Source organism: Typopeltis vanoorti, chromosome 18 (genome assembly GCF_054136105.1).
Source record: "Typopeltis vanoorti isolate ZY-2024b chromosome 18, IOZ_Tvanoo_1.0, whole genome shotgun sequence".
In the NCBI taxonomy this organism is placed as follows: Eukaryota; Metazoa; Arthropoda; class Arachnida; order Uropygi; family Thelyphonidae; genus Typopeltis; species Typopeltis vanoorti.
The window spans coordinates 85,469,214-85,490,628 of NC_143566.1; the positions used below are offsets into that span (position 1 = coordinate 85,469,214).

The 21,415-nt window shown below is 34.6% G+C and overlaps 1 protein-coding gene across 3 annotated transcripts in view; it reads left to right on the forward strand.

Annotated features, from left to right (window-relative positions):
• The window catches only part of TH1 (negative elongation factor complex member TH1), a 152,112-nt gene that overhangs the window by 33,988 nt on the left and 96,709 nt on the right, over nucleotides 1-21,415 (forward strand). For all 3 annotated transcript variants that reach the window (XR_016549864.1, XM_090408755.1, XM_090408754.1), the window contains 3 exons: nucleotides 2,321-2,430; nucleotides 5,089-5,196; nucleotides 17,429-17,581. Coding sequence is in view for 2 of the 3 variants with exons in the window: in XM_090408755.1 (XP_090264881.1) it covers nucleotides 2,321-2,430; nucleotides 5,089-5,196; nucleotides 17,429-17,581 (371 nt within the window). In the remaining variant the exon portion in view is untranslated. The remainder of the gene's footprint in view (nucleotides 1-2,320; nucleotides 2,431-5,088; nucleotides 5,197-17,428; nucleotides 17,582-21,415) is intronic.

Here is a 21,415-nt window from a genome sequence, read left to right on the forward strand (position 1 = left end):
TAATCTTATGGGCTACCTTAGCAATATGTCCTCTAAACTTTAACTCTGTCTCTCCACCATCCCTAAATCTCTAGCTTCATCTGTTTCCTGGAGCACAGTGCCATCAGTGTGATACATGGCTTGCAATCTATTCATCCAAAATGCATAACTTTACATTTCTCAACATTAAACTGACACCCATTAACTTTTGCCCATACTGACAGCCTATTTAAATTGTCTTGCAAGCTCTCCACGTTGATTAACTATTACTCTACCTAATTTCACATCATCAGCAAACAACTGAATTTCCTTTCAGGTTATGTCATGTATCATTTATGTACAAATTAAACAGCAATGGTCCCAGCACAGAACCTTGTGGCAACTTCTTTTGTCTCGATTCTACCCCTCCTTATACCACTTTTTGATATCTGTCCGGCAACCACCCTCTTATCCACTTAACCAATGTCACATCCATCCCCATTTGTTCTAATTTGCATAACAGAATACCATTCTATCAGATGCCTTTGCAAAATCCAGCAAAATCATCATGTAATCTTTATTCAACTCACCTGTTACTCGATTATAAAAAGTTAGTAAATTGCTAAGGCATGATCAACTTCACAAAGCCATGTTGACCCTCATACAGTATCATAATTTTATCTTCCCATTCTTGAATTCTCTGTTTACCAATTTTTCTAGTACTTTTACGACCATATCTGAGATACTGATTGGTCTATAATTTGCTATTGCAAATTATAGACGAATGTTGTAAATTGTAGACCAATGTCTTTAATATTGCAAATTAAAGAGCCTAGTCAGAGCATTGCCAGTTTACTTGCACATTTTCTCAAAACCCTAGCTGATATCCCATCTAATCCCAAAGCTGTTACATTGAGATTCTGCAATATCCTAAGAACCTCCAATTCATCTGCCTCTATTCCCACATTAGTGTCTGTCACATAGTTTAAAGCAGTAACCTCACCAGAATGATATACCCTTGCATATATCATTCAGTGACCATTCTTGAGTGACCATTTTGCAATGATATACCCTTGCAAAATGGTCACTCAGTAACTCAACTATTTTATCCTCTTTTGTCTCCTTGTGACCATTATCACTCATTAAGGTTAATCTTGCATAGTCATTCTTCCTCTTCCTTACTACATAATGAAGTAACTCTTTGAGATTTCCTTTGGCCTGCTCAGCTAGATTCTTCTCATAATCTGATTTTGCCTTCCTTCCATGCTGGTCACCTTTCTCTTTATATATCCTCCACAGCATTTTCTTCTTCTGTAGCTCATGCTTAATCATAATACTTATCCATCTAACTCCTATCCAATTACTCCTTCTTAATCTAGGTATACAATTTAATACTACTTCCTCTGGATGACCCTTAACTATATCCCATGCACTACTAACATGCTTACCCTGCGATGTTGTATGCCACTGTACAGATTTAAGCTTCTTCCTAATTATGCCATAATCACCTGCTTTGTAGTAACACAAATTCCCTATCTTGATAGAATATTCTCATGTTTTACAATCTCCCAAGTCAAGACCACACTGTCACTTTCACTAATTGGAGACAGTGCTGTCACCTTGGTTATAGATAGTGCTTCTGATCCTATGACTAGGTCCAATACTCTCCCACTCCTAGTCCTTGCCATCACATGCTACTTTAAGTAATTATCTCTTAGCAGGTGTATAAATTCTATTTCCTTCCTGCCATGTGATCTTTCTTCCTTCCAGTTTATACCTCCATATTTGAAGTCCCACATAATAATCAATCAACCTGTACTCATTGTACTAATTTGGTGATGCATGTCTTCCAGATCATACATGGAACTCACTGGCCTATAGCAACAACCAACTGTATATTTTGTCTTACTGGCCTTAATCTCACATCAGATTGCTTCAAATGAACAGCCACCCTCCCGCCTGTCTTTTATTATTATTATTATTTTTTTTTTAATTTTTATTATTTTAATCTCTCATATTCCTGCCATTTCTTACAAAGAATCTTATTCTTTGTAAGAAATGGCAGGAACAAAGAATAAGATTCTTATTCTTTGTTCTATAAATGGTTCACTGAAAGATAGTTTTGCTATGCATATTACTATGTGTAAATTAATTTTCATTCCATAATGTTCCAGATAATTTCAGTATATTTTGAAACTTGAAAACAATTTGAGTTGCTTAAATGTGTTGTAATTATCTTATGTGCACAGCATATAAGGAACTGATAAAAGCATATCATATTTTTAGTTTCAGCTTAAATATTTTGTTCATTTCTCTCACTAATTTTCAAAATCGAATCTTCGTTTGTTTTTAATAATTGTAGGGATGAAAATATCAGAAGTTCAAGCACTTGTAGAAGACCACTTGAAACAAATGATAATTAAGCACTTTGATCCAAAAAAAGCTGATTCCATTTTTACTGATGAGGGTGAAGTAAGTATGTTTGTATTCTTTTGTTTGTTGACAGTGCTTTTTTTGATAGCAGCAAGTTATGTTATTAAAAAGTACAATTTTTTTTTAAGATTTTTAAAAATTATCATCTAAGGACAACTTACAAACTTTTTAAAGTTGTAAACATACAAAAGGAGTTTTTAACAATGTTCATGCCATTGGTGTGGGATTTGTTAGTTACGTATTGAAATCAGATAATTGAAATTACCATTATCTGAAAGTTCCATTTTTGTTTTAATCTGTTAATAATTGGTTTTTATTTAAAGAGGAGAATTTTAATCAATCTCTTTTTCTAACAATTATTTTTAATTTATTTCCGAGTGTACCTATATGTTATTATATGCACAAGGGTTCACTCCAATTGGTTCAATGATCTTAACTCTTTCTTTCAGAATCCAAATAATCACTGACTCAAGACCAAAATACAAAAAAAAAAAACAATATATATATTGTTTTTGTTATTAAACAAAAACAATATATATACACTTCAAACAAATATTACATAACTAACTACAAATTAATTGGATCCAAGGCCTTTTAAAAATAAACTTACACTTAAGACTAGACTAAACACTTTGTTTGCACAATCACAAAATGTTCATAGCCAGTTTCTGTCAAGGCCCTTTTCCAAAGATATATGACTCTATTCTTCATTTTTACAGGATCCTTTCTCATCACTTATGTAACACACATTAATTCTTCCGAACTTAATTCTGTCTCTTTTTTGTAGAAGTAATAGTTAGATCCAGCGTCCTTAATATAGATGAAACTTCCTAATCAGAGTTTTCTCGAACATTCCTTTAGAACGTAAATAGCAAATTCTTCTTGTATTCACTAAATGCTTATTGACAGTCTTAACTCTTCCAATAAAAAAAAAACTTGCAGTTCTACGATTCCCTTTTCGGAACCTACTATAAATCTTTCAATTAGCCTTTCCTCCAATATTCCTTTTAAAACGCCTATAACAATATTTTCTTTTATTTATAAATAGTTATTCCACTTTAAACTTAATAGTTCCACGATTCCTTTTATGGAATATACTATTAATTTTCTTCCGACTGTCACATAAAAAACTTAAGTTCCTTCGAACCTAATCTGCCGGCCTGTGTTCTAAATTCCTTCCGAACGCTATCTTGTTTACAGCCGTTACTTCGATACCCCTCTTGTCAGCTGTCAATCACACATCAAACTTCTCACCGAGCATGTGCACTCCATGAAACTGGTAAGCAAGAAGTTACAAGAGAGAATGTCTTCATAAAAACACAAAATTTAATATTTTAAATTACAATAAAATTCCTGTAAGTAATGCAAATATCAAATCCAGTAAGTACATCAATTTTTAACTGCTTTACATATCATTTTTGACAAAACAATTTCAATAACGGGCACATCGCAAGTGCTGACAATGCGTGTTATGAAACTAAAACTAATAAACATTTTAACATAAACAATTCGTAAAAATATTCAGAATTTTAATTATGATTATTTTTACAAATCCATTAATGATGCAGGAATAATTTCTTGCATAAATATTTAATTTTTTTGTAGCTTCTGTTATTTGTTGACTGACTGAAATCAGTATCTGATGTAAAAGTAGTGCAGTATTTCGAATCAGATTATCATTATCCTAAGAGCCCGTGTGTAACCCACAGGATCTCATGGAAAAAAACCACCATGCTCCACCACAGCAAATTCAAAAAAGAGAGACTATTCTTTGAATCAGCAGCAGCAGCTCTCAGGAATCAACCAAATCTCAACAAATATGGTTGCATTAAGCTTCTTAAGATTTGGGAAATGCTTATCACCAGAGGTCCCACTTTACATTCCAGGCCACCTACAACTGCCCTTAGAGGGTGCTCCACCTAGATAGGACTTTAGTGTCACCCACATCGTTGGGCTTAGTATATTGTGTGTTATTTGTTTTTGATGTGACATTAGTTTTTTTGTAATTCCTGAAGATGTCTCATTTACTGAGACGAAATATATAGAAGTATTAAATTCTGTTTTAATCCTTTCTGAGTGCTGTATACAAGCCATTAAGCCTTCAATATGAGATCCTAAGAGTCCCAAAGAGACTTATTGAAGATTTGAATAATCTTGAAAAGTATGATAGTGCTAAATATGCTATTGCAATAGAGTATCACAAACTGCTACCCTGCTAGGACACCAAATGCGCAGTATTGTCTAGCATGTACCAAGAATAATTAATGAACCAACTAGAAACTAGGTAACAGTAGTCTGTGACCAGACAATTTGCTAATTTGAGAGACAGCAAAGAATTAAGATTTCACTATCTTGGTCTGCTTGGTTATTCCTCTAGCAGGATATTACTAAATGTTGCAAGACACTTCATACACATTGTTTTAGGAGAAGGATAAAAATCTATTAAATTAAGTAGAACAAGTTATTTGTGACAGTAAGGGGGAATGTGGTCATACCATGTGTAAATTATAATTAATATTAAATTATTTTTAAACTTTTTTTTACCTGATAAATTAATATCTTAGTTAACATCTGTTAAAGTTATACGATGCACCATAGAAACCAGACTTTAAAATAGTTTTATAGTTCCATTTTGTATAAGTGAATGGTCTTATATGTTTGCTTATATTATAATCATTTGTGCATTCTTCATTTTAGACTCCAGCATGGTTGACAGAAATGATAGAACATCCTACCTGGAGATCACTGATTTATAAATTGGCTGAAGATTATCCAGACTGTCTTATGCTCAACTTTACAATAAAGGTAAGCTGATGAACCATAATGCATAACAAAAGGTGTTATGTGTGAATGAACATGCAAGATTGTTATGAAATTACATATCTTTCACAAAAGGAAGAAATGTTGTCATCTCTTCCCTTATGTGTATTAGGTGCAGTTGTATGTCATGGCCAAGTAACAGGCATTTTAGAAACTTAATTAATGCTTTGATGTGGCAGTTAATATCTGTATAGAGTTTTGTCTGTCAATTGCATGTATTCTCTGACTGGTTTATACGTTGAGTTGTTATTAAGCTTTGTTCTTCTTTTAAAGTTGTGTTCAATGTTTCACTGCCATAAGTTAATGCTATTAAGATGTGACTATTGAAAAGATGGGCTCTTATTTCTATATCTATGTTTTGGTCGGTAATTGTTGATTTTATTTTGTTGAAAACTATCCAAGCAGCTCATTTTTCTCCTCGCTATTTCATTTGATATGTCATTCATTTTTATGGACTGTCCGAAGTAGATGTAATCTTCAACATTTTCAATGGTGTGAGATTCTAGAGTGATTGTATAATCTTTACAGTATTTGTTTTTCATCCATCTTGTTTTTTCCAGATGTATTTCCAATCCAATTTTTTGGCAGTTTTGGCTTATGTTATTCAGTGTTGATTCTAAGAGTTTGGGTGAGTGAGATATTAATACCACATCATCAGCGAATAGTAGGATATTTAACATTTCACCATCAATGTTTATTCCACCTTTCATGTCAGTTTTTCGAATGATGCTGTCCAGAGTAGATGTGAAGAGATTAGGTGATAAGACATCACCCTGACGTACTCCTCTACTTAAGTTAATTTTAATCGGGTGATATTTGTTGTGCCTTCTTTGTAGATATCTTTTATGAGTTGGATGTATGCTTTTCCACACCTTGTTCTATTAAATCTTGGAATACTGTGTTATGTTCAACAGTGTCAAATGCCCTTTTAAAATCTATAAAAAGAAGACAAAGTGGAATCTGGCATTCTCTGCATCTTTCTGTTAGCTGAGTAATAGTTTGAATGTGATCTATTATTGAAAAGCCTTTTTTGAAACCGGCCTGTTTTTTGCAGCTATTTTCGTTGATGGAGGTTTGTATTCTGTTTAGGATGACTCTGGTGAATATTTTATGTGTGTGCTAATAGACAGATGGGTCTGTAGTTACTAATGTCTTCTTTATTACCTTTTTTATGCAGAATTATGGTCTTTGATGTTTTCCATTCAGTAGGTACTTTCCTTAATTGTATATATCGGGTAAATCTTTCTGCTAGAGCTTAAAAGAGTATTTGTCCACCCATTTTTAATTCATCAGATTTTATACCGTCAATTTCTGTTGATCGGTCATTTTTCATATGATGGATAGCCATTTTTACTTCTTCAGGTAGGACAGATGGTATTTCCAATGATGATGTCTACATCACCTTTTATTAACTGCTGCTCTTTCCAGTTTAGTCATTAGTCAATAACTGGATATTTTCCCTCAGATCATTGCCAGTCATTAATTTACCAATTAACTAGCTGTTGTCCGATTACAAAACTGGTGTTCTGGTCTCTTGCCTTCAAAGGAGACAGCTTCTTCTACTCTAATATACTCCTTCACAAGACCATGCTTGCATTCCATATTGCAGATCAGAATTCATTTCTTAACCCATTTTTTCAATATACTTAAATGCCACTCCTGAAATTGAATAATCTATAATTTATTGCCTCTACTTTCCAGTGCTCAGATTTAAGTTAACTACTGAACATGCCTTGATATGTTTACACATCATTAATTACATGGATGTGAAGTGTTCATTGAAATATTAATTTCAGTATTATTTAAATAGTATATTAATGCTATTTGAATACAAAGCTTATATTTTTGACTTGTTATATTTTTGATATATTTTAGACTTGTGGCTGTTTGGGTTGTTAAACAGCCTGATATCAGGAGCTATGTCTATATACTTATACCTTCTGACATACAGCAATCCCATGTCAGTATTCACACTGAAATTTCATAATATCTTAAGCACATTCAATACATACACCTGTATTCTCATACCATCATACCTAGATGATGCCCTTGCAAAGTGATCACTCAGTAATTCAAGTCAGTATTTCTTCTTCTTTTGCTTCCCTACTAGCCATATTCATTAAAGTTGTCTTCCCATAATTATTCTACCTATTACTACATGTAGCAACAATATTATTTGGGATTTACATTGGTCTACTTGTCTGATTTTATTAACCTTCTCTCCTGTGCTTTGTATTACTCATGATCATACTAATTGCATTTCCCTTGGTATTGGAACAGTTTGACTGCAGAAAATCATGTTACAGGAATAGAAAGTTAGATTAAGCTGTAGTATTTGGAGACCAATTGAGATGGCAACTAAATTTGAGAAAATGGAACAAAGAAATTGTTTAGCAGAAAAATCTTGAAAGTTAAGATGTACGGGTGATATTCCAGATCACGAATGTGCAAGTACCATTTTTGTAACAGATAGAAACATACAGTGAACAATTAAAATAATTGAGATGGTTAGGCTGCAGTTGAAATGACTGCTAACTCAGTTTGACCTATCCAAACCCTATCCTCTTATTAGGAATAAGAGGATAGGTTTGGATAACTGCAAACAGTAGTCTGTTATTTGCATTAGTGTTGAGATCATATATTTGTTTACATACATACCCTGCACCTTCTCTCTCTCTCTCATTCTCTCTCGTGGTTTTAGTCTCAAATTTTAGTATTTTCCCCCATGTTTTAAGATTTTCTTGTTTTTCATAAAGCAAGTGGAAAATTAAAATTCTCTCTAAACTCCTACCAACTCAGAGCCTACCAGACTGCTGTGATATTTCATGTTGGTGGCATTTATTGCCATTCCTTATTATTGTGGAGCAATGTAGAAATTTGGAATTTTGTATAGGAATGAGAGAATAAAGAATACATATTTGACCTGTCTTAGTGCATTTGGATAGTTAAAAAAAAATCTAGATATTAATTTTAAATTAAATATAATTTTCATATAATATTACTGCCACTACTACTACTACTACATTTCTGTAAAATAAAACACATTTAAAATAGGGTTTAAAGCATAGACACAGTAAAAGATTTATTGAAATTAACAACTAACATTTCATATCAAATATAACAGTATGTTATCAGCATGGAATGAACAAGTAATTTAAATGAGGCAGCACACCAAGTAAATACTGTGATCAGTGAACCAGTAAACAATTGCTGTGAACTAGAAAGGTAATATCAAACAATTAAATAGTTATAATTTATTTTTGATATTTACTAAGCCATTAGAATCTCCTCATACTCTCACAATTGAGAAGCAATTATCATCATCATCAAATTCCTGCCATGTACCCACAAGGGGTGTACAAGATATGATAGTACTACATGAAAAAAATTACATCATTATTAATTTCCTATCTACAATTTTCCTCCAAATTAGTCTGTTACTTGTCAAGACTCCAACATTATCAGATCTTATATTTCTATCGTCTAAGGCACTTTGTACAGTATCAATCCACCTATATCTTGGTCTTCCTCTGGGTCATTTTGCTGCCAACCTGGCAGAGAACACTTGTTTTGCTAATCTTTCCTCGCCCATTCTGTTTAAGTGACCATACCACCTGAGATTAGCTCTGCTAATGCATTCCTGGATGCTGACAATGTCAAGTTCTTTCCTAATATCCTTGTTTTTAATATGATATTGGCATTGATGCCATCTGTTCATGCCTATAATCTTTCTCAGGACTCTCATATCTGTGGTCTCTAGTCTTTGGGCAAGTGTTTTACTTCTGACCCAGCTCTCAGATCCATAAGTTAAAACTGGTTTGAACACTGTCTTGCATACAGCTAATTTAGTGTTCCGACTAATTTCTCTTTTATTCCATATGAATTTATTCAATTGGCTTCCCACCATACCAGCTTTGCTGATTCTGTTGTCTATTTCTATATTTAATTTACCATCTTCATTAAAATTGTGCCTAAATAGCTGAAATGTTTTACTTGTTCCACAGGTTCTCCATTCACAACACAGTTGACATTTTCAACGATTCTGCCTATTTTCATTGTCTTTGTCTTTTTATTGCTGACCTTCATACCATGTCTATTACAACAGCTATTCAATTTAGTCAGAGAATCTTGCAGACTTGTAGCGGATTTATTGAGAAGTATAACATCATCTGCATAAAGCAAAGAGCTGACATTAACATGTCCAATTTTGATATCAGGTTTAATACCACTTTCCTTCATAATGTGATCCATATAGATAATGAATAACAGAGGGGATAATGTACATCCTTGTCTCACACCAGATTTAACATTAAACCATCTTCCTGTACTTCCTTCAATTCTAACTGCTGACTTACAACTCAAATAAAGACTAAGTTTTGCTTGATATAATGCCCCATTGACACCATATAACTGCAGCGTATTGAATAGCTTCTCTCTTGGCACCTTGTCATATGCCTTTTCCAAATCGACAAAACTTAAATACAGATCTTTGTTATATTCACATGCTTTCTCAACTATTTGTCGTAAAGTGAAGATCTGATCCTGACAGCCTCTATTTGGCCTGAATCCAGCTTGTTCTTCACCAAGCTTTTCTTCCACAATTCTTCTCAACCGTTTCTCAAGTATACTTGCATAGATCTTGCCAGGAACACTCAGTAGGGAAATACCTCTGTAAGTCTCACATTCAGTTTTATTTCCCTTTTTATATATGGGTACTATGAGAGCTCTACTCCAATCATCGGGAATTTGTCCCTCTGTCCAGGCTTTCTGAACTATGCAATGCAGCCACTGTAAGACTCTTATACCACCATACTTCAGCATTTCTGGTCGAATATCATCTACTCCTGCTGCCTTTCCACATTTCAAGCCTTTGATGGCTTTTTCTACTTCAAGTATGCATATGTATTCCTGACTGCATGCCTGGTCATGTTTTTTACCACTGTGCTGTCATCACTGCTTGTTTCATTTAGCAGTTTTTCAAAGTAATTACTCCATACTTCAAGGATATCTTTTTCTCCCGTTTTCATGTCACCTTTATCATCTCTAATTCCTTTTACAGCACTCTTTCCTCCATTCCTAAGCTTCTTCAACAACCTCCAGAATATTTTGCCACCTTCTTGATATTTATTTTCTATATTCTTGCCAAAGTCCTCCCATGACTTTTGTTTAGCTAGATTTACACAGTGTTTAGCATTCTTGCATTTGTCTCTGTATTCTCTAAGAGCACTAGCTGACTTATTTGACAGGAACTTTTGATATGCTTTCTTCTTTTCCTTCACTGCCTCTTTAACTTCCTGTGTCCACCAGGGAGTTCTGATTTTTTTATCCTTACAGACAACCTCACCACATGCCTCTCTGGCAGAATCAATCAATGTTTTCTTCAGAGTTTGCCACTGAATCTCCAAGATTTGATTCCTGTTCTCAAAGTCTTTCATTTTTTCTTCAATAATCTTTGTGTATTTTAGTCTACAGTTCACATCTGAGAGCTGCTCAACTTTTATTCGCTTTAAAACTTTCTTACATGTTATTCTTTTCAATATGAAATTCAATTTTATCCTGCTCAAGACTAAATAGTGATCACTTCCAATTTCAAATCCTCTGTACACTCTGGTGTCCTGCACCAAGGAGAAAACATCACTATCAACAATAACATAGTCAATGAGACTTTTCTTATTCCTAGCCTCTTCTCTCCATGTAAATTTGTGGACATTTTTATGTTGGAACGTGGTGTTAGTAATAACCAATCCATGTCCTGAGCAGAAATCCAACAGATGTTTGCTATTATTATTAGCTTTGCTCTTTTCTCCAAATTTTCCCAAAATATTTTTGTATGTCTCACAATCATTTCCTACTCTGCTATTTAGATCCGCAAAAAGGAGACCAACTTTTCCTTTTTCATTGTGTCAGTTGCTTTTTCTAAAGCGTCAAAAAATTCCTCCACTTCTACCTTAGTAGAACCTTCTGTGGGGCCATAGGCACAAATAAGTCTCATTGTCCAGTTCCCCATTCTCATATTTGTCCACATTACTCTACTTGAGACTGACTGCCATTCAAGAAGATTAGCCTCGTATTTTGTGTTCAATACTATGGCTACTCCTTCTTTTCCTTGATTGTCATTGCCTGAATATAACATTTTGTATTTATTGCGCAGAAAGATCTCACCAGTTTTTGTCTTTTTTGTTTCAGTCACCCCTATTATGTCGATCTGGTACTTATCTAATTCCTCAGCTAGCTCCATTTCTTTGCCATTCAGGCTTCTTACGTTGATAATACCGATCTTTAACTCTGGTGATGTTGAGTTGGGGTTTGTTTTCATTCTGATTCAAATTAGAATGGTATACTATACATTGCTAATTTTCAATATATCATTCAATTCATTCATTCACAGGTTCCATTAAAGCTGTGACACATTTAAAATGTTTAGTCTTACCCTATTACAGCTTGTTGAGTATTACAACTAGTGTCTATTATTTAAAGTAGCTCACTTTAATAGCACAAAAATCTTATGCCATTAAAACTATAAGACATTCTTACCGGCAATTTGGGATTTAGCCGACCAAATTGTATTCTTATTGGTTAAACCAAAATGAAAAATGATGGTACAACATGACAAAATTTCATGCCGGCTGGGGCGTCGCCCGGTTAAACAAGGCCCCCGTTGTTTTCGCCAGGGAACCAGGGCGAACAGCGAAAAGTCAGCTACTGGAACAAATCTGAAAACAAAACCCAACTCAACATCACCAGAGTTAAAGATCGGTACTATCAACGTAAGAAGCCTGAATGGCAAAGAAATGGCGCTAGCTGAGGAATTAGATAAGTACCAGATCGACATAATAGGGGTGACTGAAACAAAAAAGACCAAAACTGGTGAGATCTTTCTGAGCAATAAATACAAAATGTTATATTCAGGCAATAACAATCAAGGAAAAGAAGGAGTAGCCATAGTATTCAACACAAAATATGAGGCTAATCTTCTTGAATGGCAGTCAGTCTCAAGTAGAGTAATGTGGGCAAATATGAGAATGGGGAACTGGACAGTGAGACTTATTTGTGCCTATGGTCCCACAGAAGGTTCTACTAAGGTAGAAGTGGAGGAATTTTTTCAGGCTTTAGAAAAAAACTGACACAATGAAAAAGGAAAAGTTGGTCCTTGTTGGGGATCTAAATAGTAGAGTAGGAAATGATTGTGAGACATACAAAAATATTTTGGGAAAATTTGGAGAAAAGAGCAAAGCTAATAATAATGGCAAATATCTGTTGGATTTCTGCTCAGGACATGGACTGGTTATTACTAACACCATGTTCCAACATAAAAATGTGCATAAATTCACATGGAGAGAAGAGGCTAGGAATAAGAAAAGTCTCATTGACTATGTTATTGTTGATAGTGATGTTTTCTCCCTGGTGCAGGACACCAGAGTGTACAGAGGATTTGAAATTGGAAGTGATCACTATTTAGTCTTGAGCAGGATAAAATTGAATTTCATATTGAAAAGAATAACATGTAAGAAAGTTTTAAAGCGAATAAAAGTTGAGCAGCTCTCAGATGTAAACTGTAGACTAAAATACAGAAATATTATTGGAAAGAAAATGAAAGAGTTTGAGAACAGGAATCAAACCTTGGAGATTCAGTGGCAAACTCTGAAGGAAACATTGATTGATTCTGCCAGAGAGGCATGTGGTGAGGTTGTGTGCAAAGATAAAAAAATCAGAACTCCCTGGTGGACACAGGAAGTTAAAGAGGCAGTGAAGGAAAGAAGAAAGCATATCAAAAGTTCCTGGCAAATAAGTCAGCTTTTACTCTTACAGAATACAGAGACAAATGTAAGAAAGCTAAACAGTGTGTAAAACTAGCTAAACAAAAGTCATGGGAGGACTTTGGCAAGAATATAGAAAATAAATATCAAGAAGGTGGCAAAATATTCTGGAGGTTGTTGAAGAAGCTTAGGAATGGAGGAAAGAGTGCTGTAAAAGGAATTAGAGATGATAAAGGTGACATGAAAACAGGAGAAAAAGATATCCTTGAAGTATGGAGTAATTACTTTGTAAAACTGCTAAATGAAACAAGCAGTGATGACAGCACAGTGATAAAAAACACTGACCAGGCATGCAGTCAGGAATACATATCCATACTTGATGTAGAAAAAGCCATCAAAGGCTTGAAATGTGGAAAGGCAGCAGGAGTAGATGATATTCGACCAGAAATGCTGAAGTATGGTAGTATAAGAGTCTTACAGTGGCTGCACTGCATAGTTCAGAAAGCCTGGACAGAGGGACGAATTCCCGATGATTGGAGAAGAGCTCTCATAGTACCCATATATAAAAAGGGAAATAAAACTGAATGTGAGAATTACAGAGGTATTTCCCTACTGAGTGTTCCTGGCAAGATCTATGCAAGTATACTTGAGAAACGGTTGAGAAGAATTGTGGAAGAAAAGCTTGGTGAAGAACAAGCTGGATTCAGGCTAAATAGAGGCTGTCAGGATCAGATCTTCACTTTACGACAAATAGTCGAGAAAGCATGGGAATATAACAAAGATCTGTATTTAAGTTTTGTCGATTTTGAAAAGGCATATGACAAGGTGCCAAGAGAGAAGCTATTCAATACGCTGCAGTTATATGGTGTCAATGGGGCATTATATCAAGCAATACTTAGTCTTTATTTGAGTTGTGAGTCAGCAGTTAGAATTGAAGGAAGTACAGGAAGATGGTTTAATGTTAAATCTGGTGTGAGACAAGGATGTACATTATCCCCTCTGTTATTCATTATCTATATGGATCACATTATGAAGGAATGTGGTATTAAACCTAATATCAAAATTGGAGATGTTAATGTCAGCTCTTTGCTTTATGCGGATGATGTTATACTTCTAAATAAATCCGCTACAAGTCTGCAAGATTCTCTGACTAAATTGAATAGCTGTTGTAATAGATATGGTATGAAGGTCAGCAATAAAAAGACAAAGACAATGAAAATAGGCAGAATCATTGAAAATGTCAACTGTGTTGTGAATGGAGAACCTGTGGAACAAGTAAAACATTTCAGCTACTTAGGCACAATTTTTACTGAAGATGGTAAACTAAATATAGAAATAGACAACCGAATCAGCAAAGCTGGTATCGTGGGAAGTCAATTGAATAAATTCATATGGAATAAGAAAGAAATTAGTCGGAACACTAAATTAGCTGTATACAAGACTGTGTTCAAACCAATTTTAACTTATGGATCTGAGAGCTGGGTCAGAAGTAAAACACTTGACCAAAGACTAGAGACCGCAGATATGAGAGTCCTGAGAAAGATTAGAGGCGTGAACAGATGGCATCAATGGCAATATCATATTAAAAATGAGGATATTAGGAAAGAACTTGACATTGTCAGCATCCAGGAATGCGTTAACAGAACTAATCTCAGATGGTATGGTCACTTAAATAGAATGGGAGAGGAAAGATTAGCAAAACAAGTGTTCTCTGCCAGGTTGGCAGGAAAACGACCCAGAGGAAGACCAAGATATAGGTGGATTGATACGGTACAAAGTGCCTTAGACGATAGAAATATAAGATCTGATAATGTTGGAGTCTTGACAAGTAACAGACTGATTTGGAGGAAAATTGTAGATAGGAAGTTAGTAATGATGTAATTTTTTCATGTAGTAGTGTCATATCCTGTACACCCCTTGAGGGTACATGGCAGGAATTTGATGATGATGATGATGATGACATTCTTACCTACAAATAGTCTATCTCTGTCATTGTGAACCTGTGTGCATATTCATTTGTTTGTGTGTTCATTCTCTCGCCAGTTTGCTTGTTTAACAGGGTGAAAAACCTGAGTTTCTTGTAGGGAAAACCATGCCTACCTCCACTGTGATAGGTTAACTCATCTTACATCAGGAAAGTGGCAAAAGGTTCTGACTCTAATTTAAAACGCTTAGACATGGAGGTAAGAGTACTGTAAAAGGAGTCAATGATGATGAAGGTGAAAATTAAATATTAAGATATTCTATATGTATGGAGTGATTACTTTGAAAGACTTAAAGGAAACAAGCAGTGACAGAACAGTAGTAGAAAATATTCAAGAGGAATGTAAACATGAGTACATATAGTCAGTACTTGAGGTAGAAAAAGTATCAAAAGTGTGAAATGTGGAAAGGCAGTTGGAGTAGATGATTTGACCAGAAATGCATAAATATAAAAGGTTTGCGGTGGCCACACTGCATGATTTTGAAGAACTGGTCCGAGGGTTAGATTCCAGTTGACTGGTACATAAAATCATTTATTCTGTCTTTACTTTTTACATTAAATAGCACTCAGTGGAAATTTATTTAAACCAACCAAACTGATAGTGTGCTACTGCCTGAAATATCATCATGTTTAACAATACAGTAAAAGTCCAAAAATATCTAAAACAAAATTTATTTACATATGCATTTATAAAGAATAAATATACCTAAAGTGATTTGCTTAAAAGTTTTTTTCATGTTAATGAGCAGTTTGTTTTATGTGATGAAATATTTGTTTGAGCATAGTTTTAGGCTTGCTTCTAATATTCACTCCTATTTCATTATTATTCTTTTGTGATGTAGATAAGTTTGTATAACAGAAGTGATAAAAATTTGCTATGTTATATACAAACACAAGAGACTGTAATGCACTAGTGCTGTGGGGGAAGCAGAAAAAAATTATTCGATTTTGAAAAACTGCATTTGAGCATGATTTAAAAAATAAAATTTAGAATTAATTTTTTTTCCTTTAAAATTTTAAGTGAAAATTTTATTTCCACTTGAATAATTTCTTAAAAATTATTGTGCCTGATTGATTGCACATGTACTTAGTATCCTAGAGCAAACGTGTAAAATCAGTTGTAATTGTCAGCAGTATGCTGACAATTACATGTTTTTACAATACATGTGTGTAGTAGTGTTTCTGAAATGAAAAGAAACACTACCACACACAATCTACCAATAAATGTCTGGACATTGCTGTTATTTGAAGTTATGGAATATTCCAGGTTTGTTAATAACATAAAAACCAGTGTACAGATAGTAGGAAACAGTATTTCATCGTAGCAATTAATACAGGTGGTATGGCAACACAATGTGAACTCAGTGTCATTGTGAACTGTCACATTGGTGGCATGTCCATACATGCCATTGCCGCTCAACTGTAACATCCATAATCAATGGTTGGCGATGTAATCAACAAATGGAGATGCTCTGGCATCACTACTGCAGGGAAGCCACTGAAAATGATTGACAGGTACAGGAGGGTGTTAAAACAAGTGGCATGCAAAAACTGGTATCGGCACAGGCCATCTGTGATGAGTTCCAGAGCACCAGTAACACCATGGTGAGCACTAATACTGTACGAAAAGAACTCCATTTACTGAGTTTCCATGGAAGAGCAGCAGCACACAAGCTGAACATCACAACAATGAACAAGGTGGCTCATTTGGCGAGCCACCTTGTTCGTTCGTTGTGATCCTCCACACCTTGCCATCAGACTGGAAACGTGTATTGGACAATTGACCAGTGGAAAACTGTACTCTGGAGCAATGAATCAAGGTTCACCTGTTTCCAGTCTGATGGCAGGATATGGTTGTGCAGGCAGCCTGGTGAATGCTTATTACCACAGTGTGTTGTATCCACGGTAAAGTTTGGTGGTGGAGGAATAATTGTGTTTTGCATTCAGATAGTTTGGAGTGGAACCACTGGTCGTTGTCCATGGTTCCATGAAGGCAGCTTACTACCTTGATTTTCTGGATAATCAGGTGCTGCCTGCACTGGGGAGTTTTTATGGAATGGACTGGTGTTACTATCAAGATGACAATGCTCCATGCCACAAAGCTGCAACTGTTATGAAATAGTATGAAGAGATAGGTGTTAAACAACTGTCCTGACCTGAACCCCCATCGAACACCTGTGGAATGAATTGGAGCAGCGATTGAGGTTCAGAGCAGCATGTCTTAAATCTGTGACTGAAATCAGTGCTGCTTTGATGGAGGAATGGAGAAAAATTCCATGTTATGTCTATTGCACATTGGTGCAAGAGGTGATCAAAGCCAAAGTAGACATATTCTATTTAGGGTTTGCCTACTGGTATCAACTGTAAATTGCTAAAGTGTCCAGACAGTTATTGGCAGATAGCTCTCTCTCACTCATGTGCGTATGTCTTTTAGTACATTGACACCATTTTTTTAAAAAATTTTTGTGTCTCCTAGTTGATATCTGATGCAGGTTTTCAAGGGGAAATCACGAGCATCTCTACAGCTTCACAGCAGCTGGAAGTATTCTCCAGGATACTCAAGACTTCTATTTCTAATTTTCTAGAAGGTGGTGAAGAAGAAATGCATAAAAATTTACCAGAATTTACTGTATGTACTATTTAACCTAGCTTTATTGAGTTTATGATATGTTTAAAATGTGTATTTTAACTAATTATTAACACTTATTAGCAAATTAGTTACATAATTTTTTTCTATAATGAACAACTGTTTATTTTGAAATAAAATGTGACACTCTAGTTATAGTGATTTACATCAGTGATACTATTGCTTGTTAGGTGTTTTAACTTCAACAAAAATTTACTTTAGTTATTAACAATATTATTCTCTTATAATTTCTTTTTAAAAATAGTATTTTATAAAATATATGGCAGGGTTTCAATTATTATAATTTAAAGAGCCATCCCTAACTAAATGAAGAACATGACATTTTAAGGAAAAATAACTTGTCAGAAGAGGAAAAACTAAACATGTGTTATCATTCCCTGATCATAAATGGCTTGAATAAATCATAGTTATCCTTACTGAAAGCCTTTTTTTTTAAGTTATTTATTCCCAAAATTAATCTTGTTGGGCTATATTTTTTTCTCCTCCCAAATTCATGCTGAACCTAGTGCTGTAACCCCTCCCCCACCCCACGTGTGTATGTGCTTTTTTGGTCACTATAAGTGAATGTTTTTCTATATATTACTTTAAGTTGAGTGCAGTGTAATGTGGTATCCTCCACTATTTTAAATTTTACTTTTAATTTATAGTTCATGAAGTTAAATAATGCCAGTGTAAGGGTTTAGAGAACTGGTTTCTTATTACTGACTTGGTTCATTTATGAGATTATACTCCCCTTTCCCTCTTGATAGAACCGAAAGGCTACTAAAACTATCACTCTTAACCAGAACTAAACAAAATACTCTAAAACTGCTCTTCAGTTATATCAAGCACTAGTTTTCAAATATAGGTTCAAACAACTTCCTATCTTTCGATCCAGATATTGGTTTTAAAAACAAGTGCTTAAATTCTATTTTTACCTACTGTGTTCTAAATGAAATATATCTAGCAAAACACTTGTATCTTGATAATGATCTTGGAGTTATCTCCAAGAGAAGGATGTTATGTTTTCAATGACAACTTCATCCATAAAATGTTGTAAACCTGTAGTACGTTTAGCACTGTAAGTGAAGTGGATTAAGTATTAGACAGATGCTCAGTAGGCGTATATCATCATGAAGATCATCTAGCAATAAATTTATCTCAGGCATTTGGCGTGGTCTTCCAGATTCGTATATCTTTATGGAATTGAACATTTGTTGTGATATGAACTGGAAAATATAGTTTGGTCACTGAAGAATTTACAAACCTTGTAATATATTTGAAATTCTCTTTAATATGGAATATTTATGGGCTTTTTGTACTGAATGTGAGTTATTATGTGACCTCTGTCATGCAAGACTCTATCCATATCCAATATCATATGTAAGCCAAAGGATTTATTCTTGATTAGAACTAGTTATTTAATTCAATTAAGCTTGCCAAGAAATTATATTCTTGCTTAATCCTTTATCCAAATGTAACAAACAGTTTGCATGTGAAGTATCTTCACAACCAGGCTGCTTGTATATAGAGGCTAATGACTTCACATTAATTACATTAGTAGCCCATAATGCAAAGCACACATGCTTTTTGGTGTATATAATTCTATGAATTATGGGAAGGATCACTACCCAGACCTTTTTGAATTGTCATTTCCATTGAAAATGATCTGCATGTTTCAAATAATATATATATATATATAACTTATATATGATCATCTGTTATATTGACTTGGTGAGTATATGTTCATGTTTTTTGACTGACTAAAACCAAGAAAACAGATAAGTTAATTTAATGAAGCACACAACATGTTTTGTCAAAAATTACTTCTTCAGGTGTGGGAACATTTAAAGCAAATGAAAAAACCATAAAAAAAACACTGTACCATTATAATAACACTTGTAAACTGAATTAAGTTTGAATTGTCATTATAGTCTGTGCTGTAGTTGTATTGTTGTTCATATGTGAGCGTATGACTTCACGCATACACCAGTATCTAATGGTGGAACTATGCGAGTCAGGTAGACTAAGGTTGCTGTGAGAAGAGTATAGGATGATTTCTGTAGATTAAACTATATGACATTCCACTTCATTGTGACAAATATAAACTTTTGATGTTGCATTCCAATCTATTCTGTGTTGGCGACCTTCATCGTTTGGGTTCATTGAGAATAAGATGCGACTTGAGAGTGCTTTTGCTCTGATTCTATTGTATAAAATGTCTCTCTAATGCTCCTCTAGCCGTAGGAGGATTGACTTCTCAGTCTGACCATAGTATGGTCTCCCACAATCACATTATTTTATATACACCGGGGAACTGAAGATGGTTATGAGCTTGTTTTGGGTGGCTTAAAACCGACCTTAGTTTTGGAAGAGTTGAGAAACACGTTTTTATATTAATTTTTTTCAAAATTCTTCCTAGTTTCGGAGAGAGAGAGCTGATGTAAGGCAAAGAAATATAACCCTTGAGGTTGTTAGGAATCTCTGTGTTTCGAGGGCGCTGGTATAGTTGCCTCTTGATGTGTTTGGAAGAGTATCCATTATTAGAGTAAGTTCTTTCTAGATATTTTAGTTCTTTTTCATCGGACAATACTGAGCGTGCGTGGTGGGGCTAATGTAAATGATGCCTAACTTTTATGCAGGATAGTGATGCGAGGATGCATGTAGGTATATATCCGTGTGTGTTGATTTCATGAACATAACATATATATGTTAGAAGACTGATCTACTCAGTTGAGGTACATGTTTTTTAGGATTAAATGACTTTTATTTTATTTTATTTTATTTTATTTTATTTTTTTGCATGACTAGTTTCGTCTCTAACAGACTTCTTCAGGTGCAAAAAAATAAAAGAAACAACCAATAAGAACTGTAAAGAAAATAACTAAACAGTACAAAAAAGGTTAGCGCATGCATTTTAATGTTAATGTGTTAACATTTGTGTATTTAAAAACATTCTCTCTCTCTGACTTCATTATTGGGCATATGCATGCGCTCACAATCTCGTGTATACCAATATTGTATAGCAGCGCAGTGACAGTCAGATAGGTTATAACTTAGATTGTTATTGAGATGTATGGGATTGAGAATGATTTCTTTAGATTCTACTATTCTTCTCTCTAATTTATTGTGACAATAGAAAATATTAGTGGACTTTTCCCATAGTACTGGATGGGTGTGGTTCTCTTCATTTGAATTTGCGGAAAACAGAACATGGCTAGACAGAGCACTGGCTCGCATTCTCCTGTAACTTATATCTCTCTGATGTTCTCAGATGCATAACTCAATGGATTTCTCTGTCTGGCCAAAGTATGGCTTATCACAACTGCACCAAATCTGGTAGACACTGGGATACTTGAGATTGTTATGCCCAGGTTTAGGTCTGTTCAGTAAGGAGTGGAGTTTTTGTAGAGACGTGAATGAAGTCCATATGTTGTAATTTTGAAGAACCTTGGCCAGTTTGGGAGAGACGGAGCTGATTTAAGGTAGAGAAACGTTACCTTTAACACTTGTTGCATCCTCATTATGGCGAGGGAGTGAATTAAATAGGAATTTGTGAATAGTTGAAATGTAGTCTGTGGGAAATTACGTTCTTTGTTTGTTCCTCCTTGTCATAAAGAAGGGAACGAGCCTGATTTCCAAGTGTCGAAATGATTCCAAACTTTTGTGGAGGGATAATGATGAGACTGAGCATGGAGATATCCTTTTCTTTTTTCTTCACTTTCTCTGCTGAACGGGTCAGTTTTAACATTCAAAAAAAAAGGAAGAGAACCATTAAACTTCTAACTCAGCTGTAAATTTAATGTTTGGATGTTGATTATTTAGATGGGCTAGGAA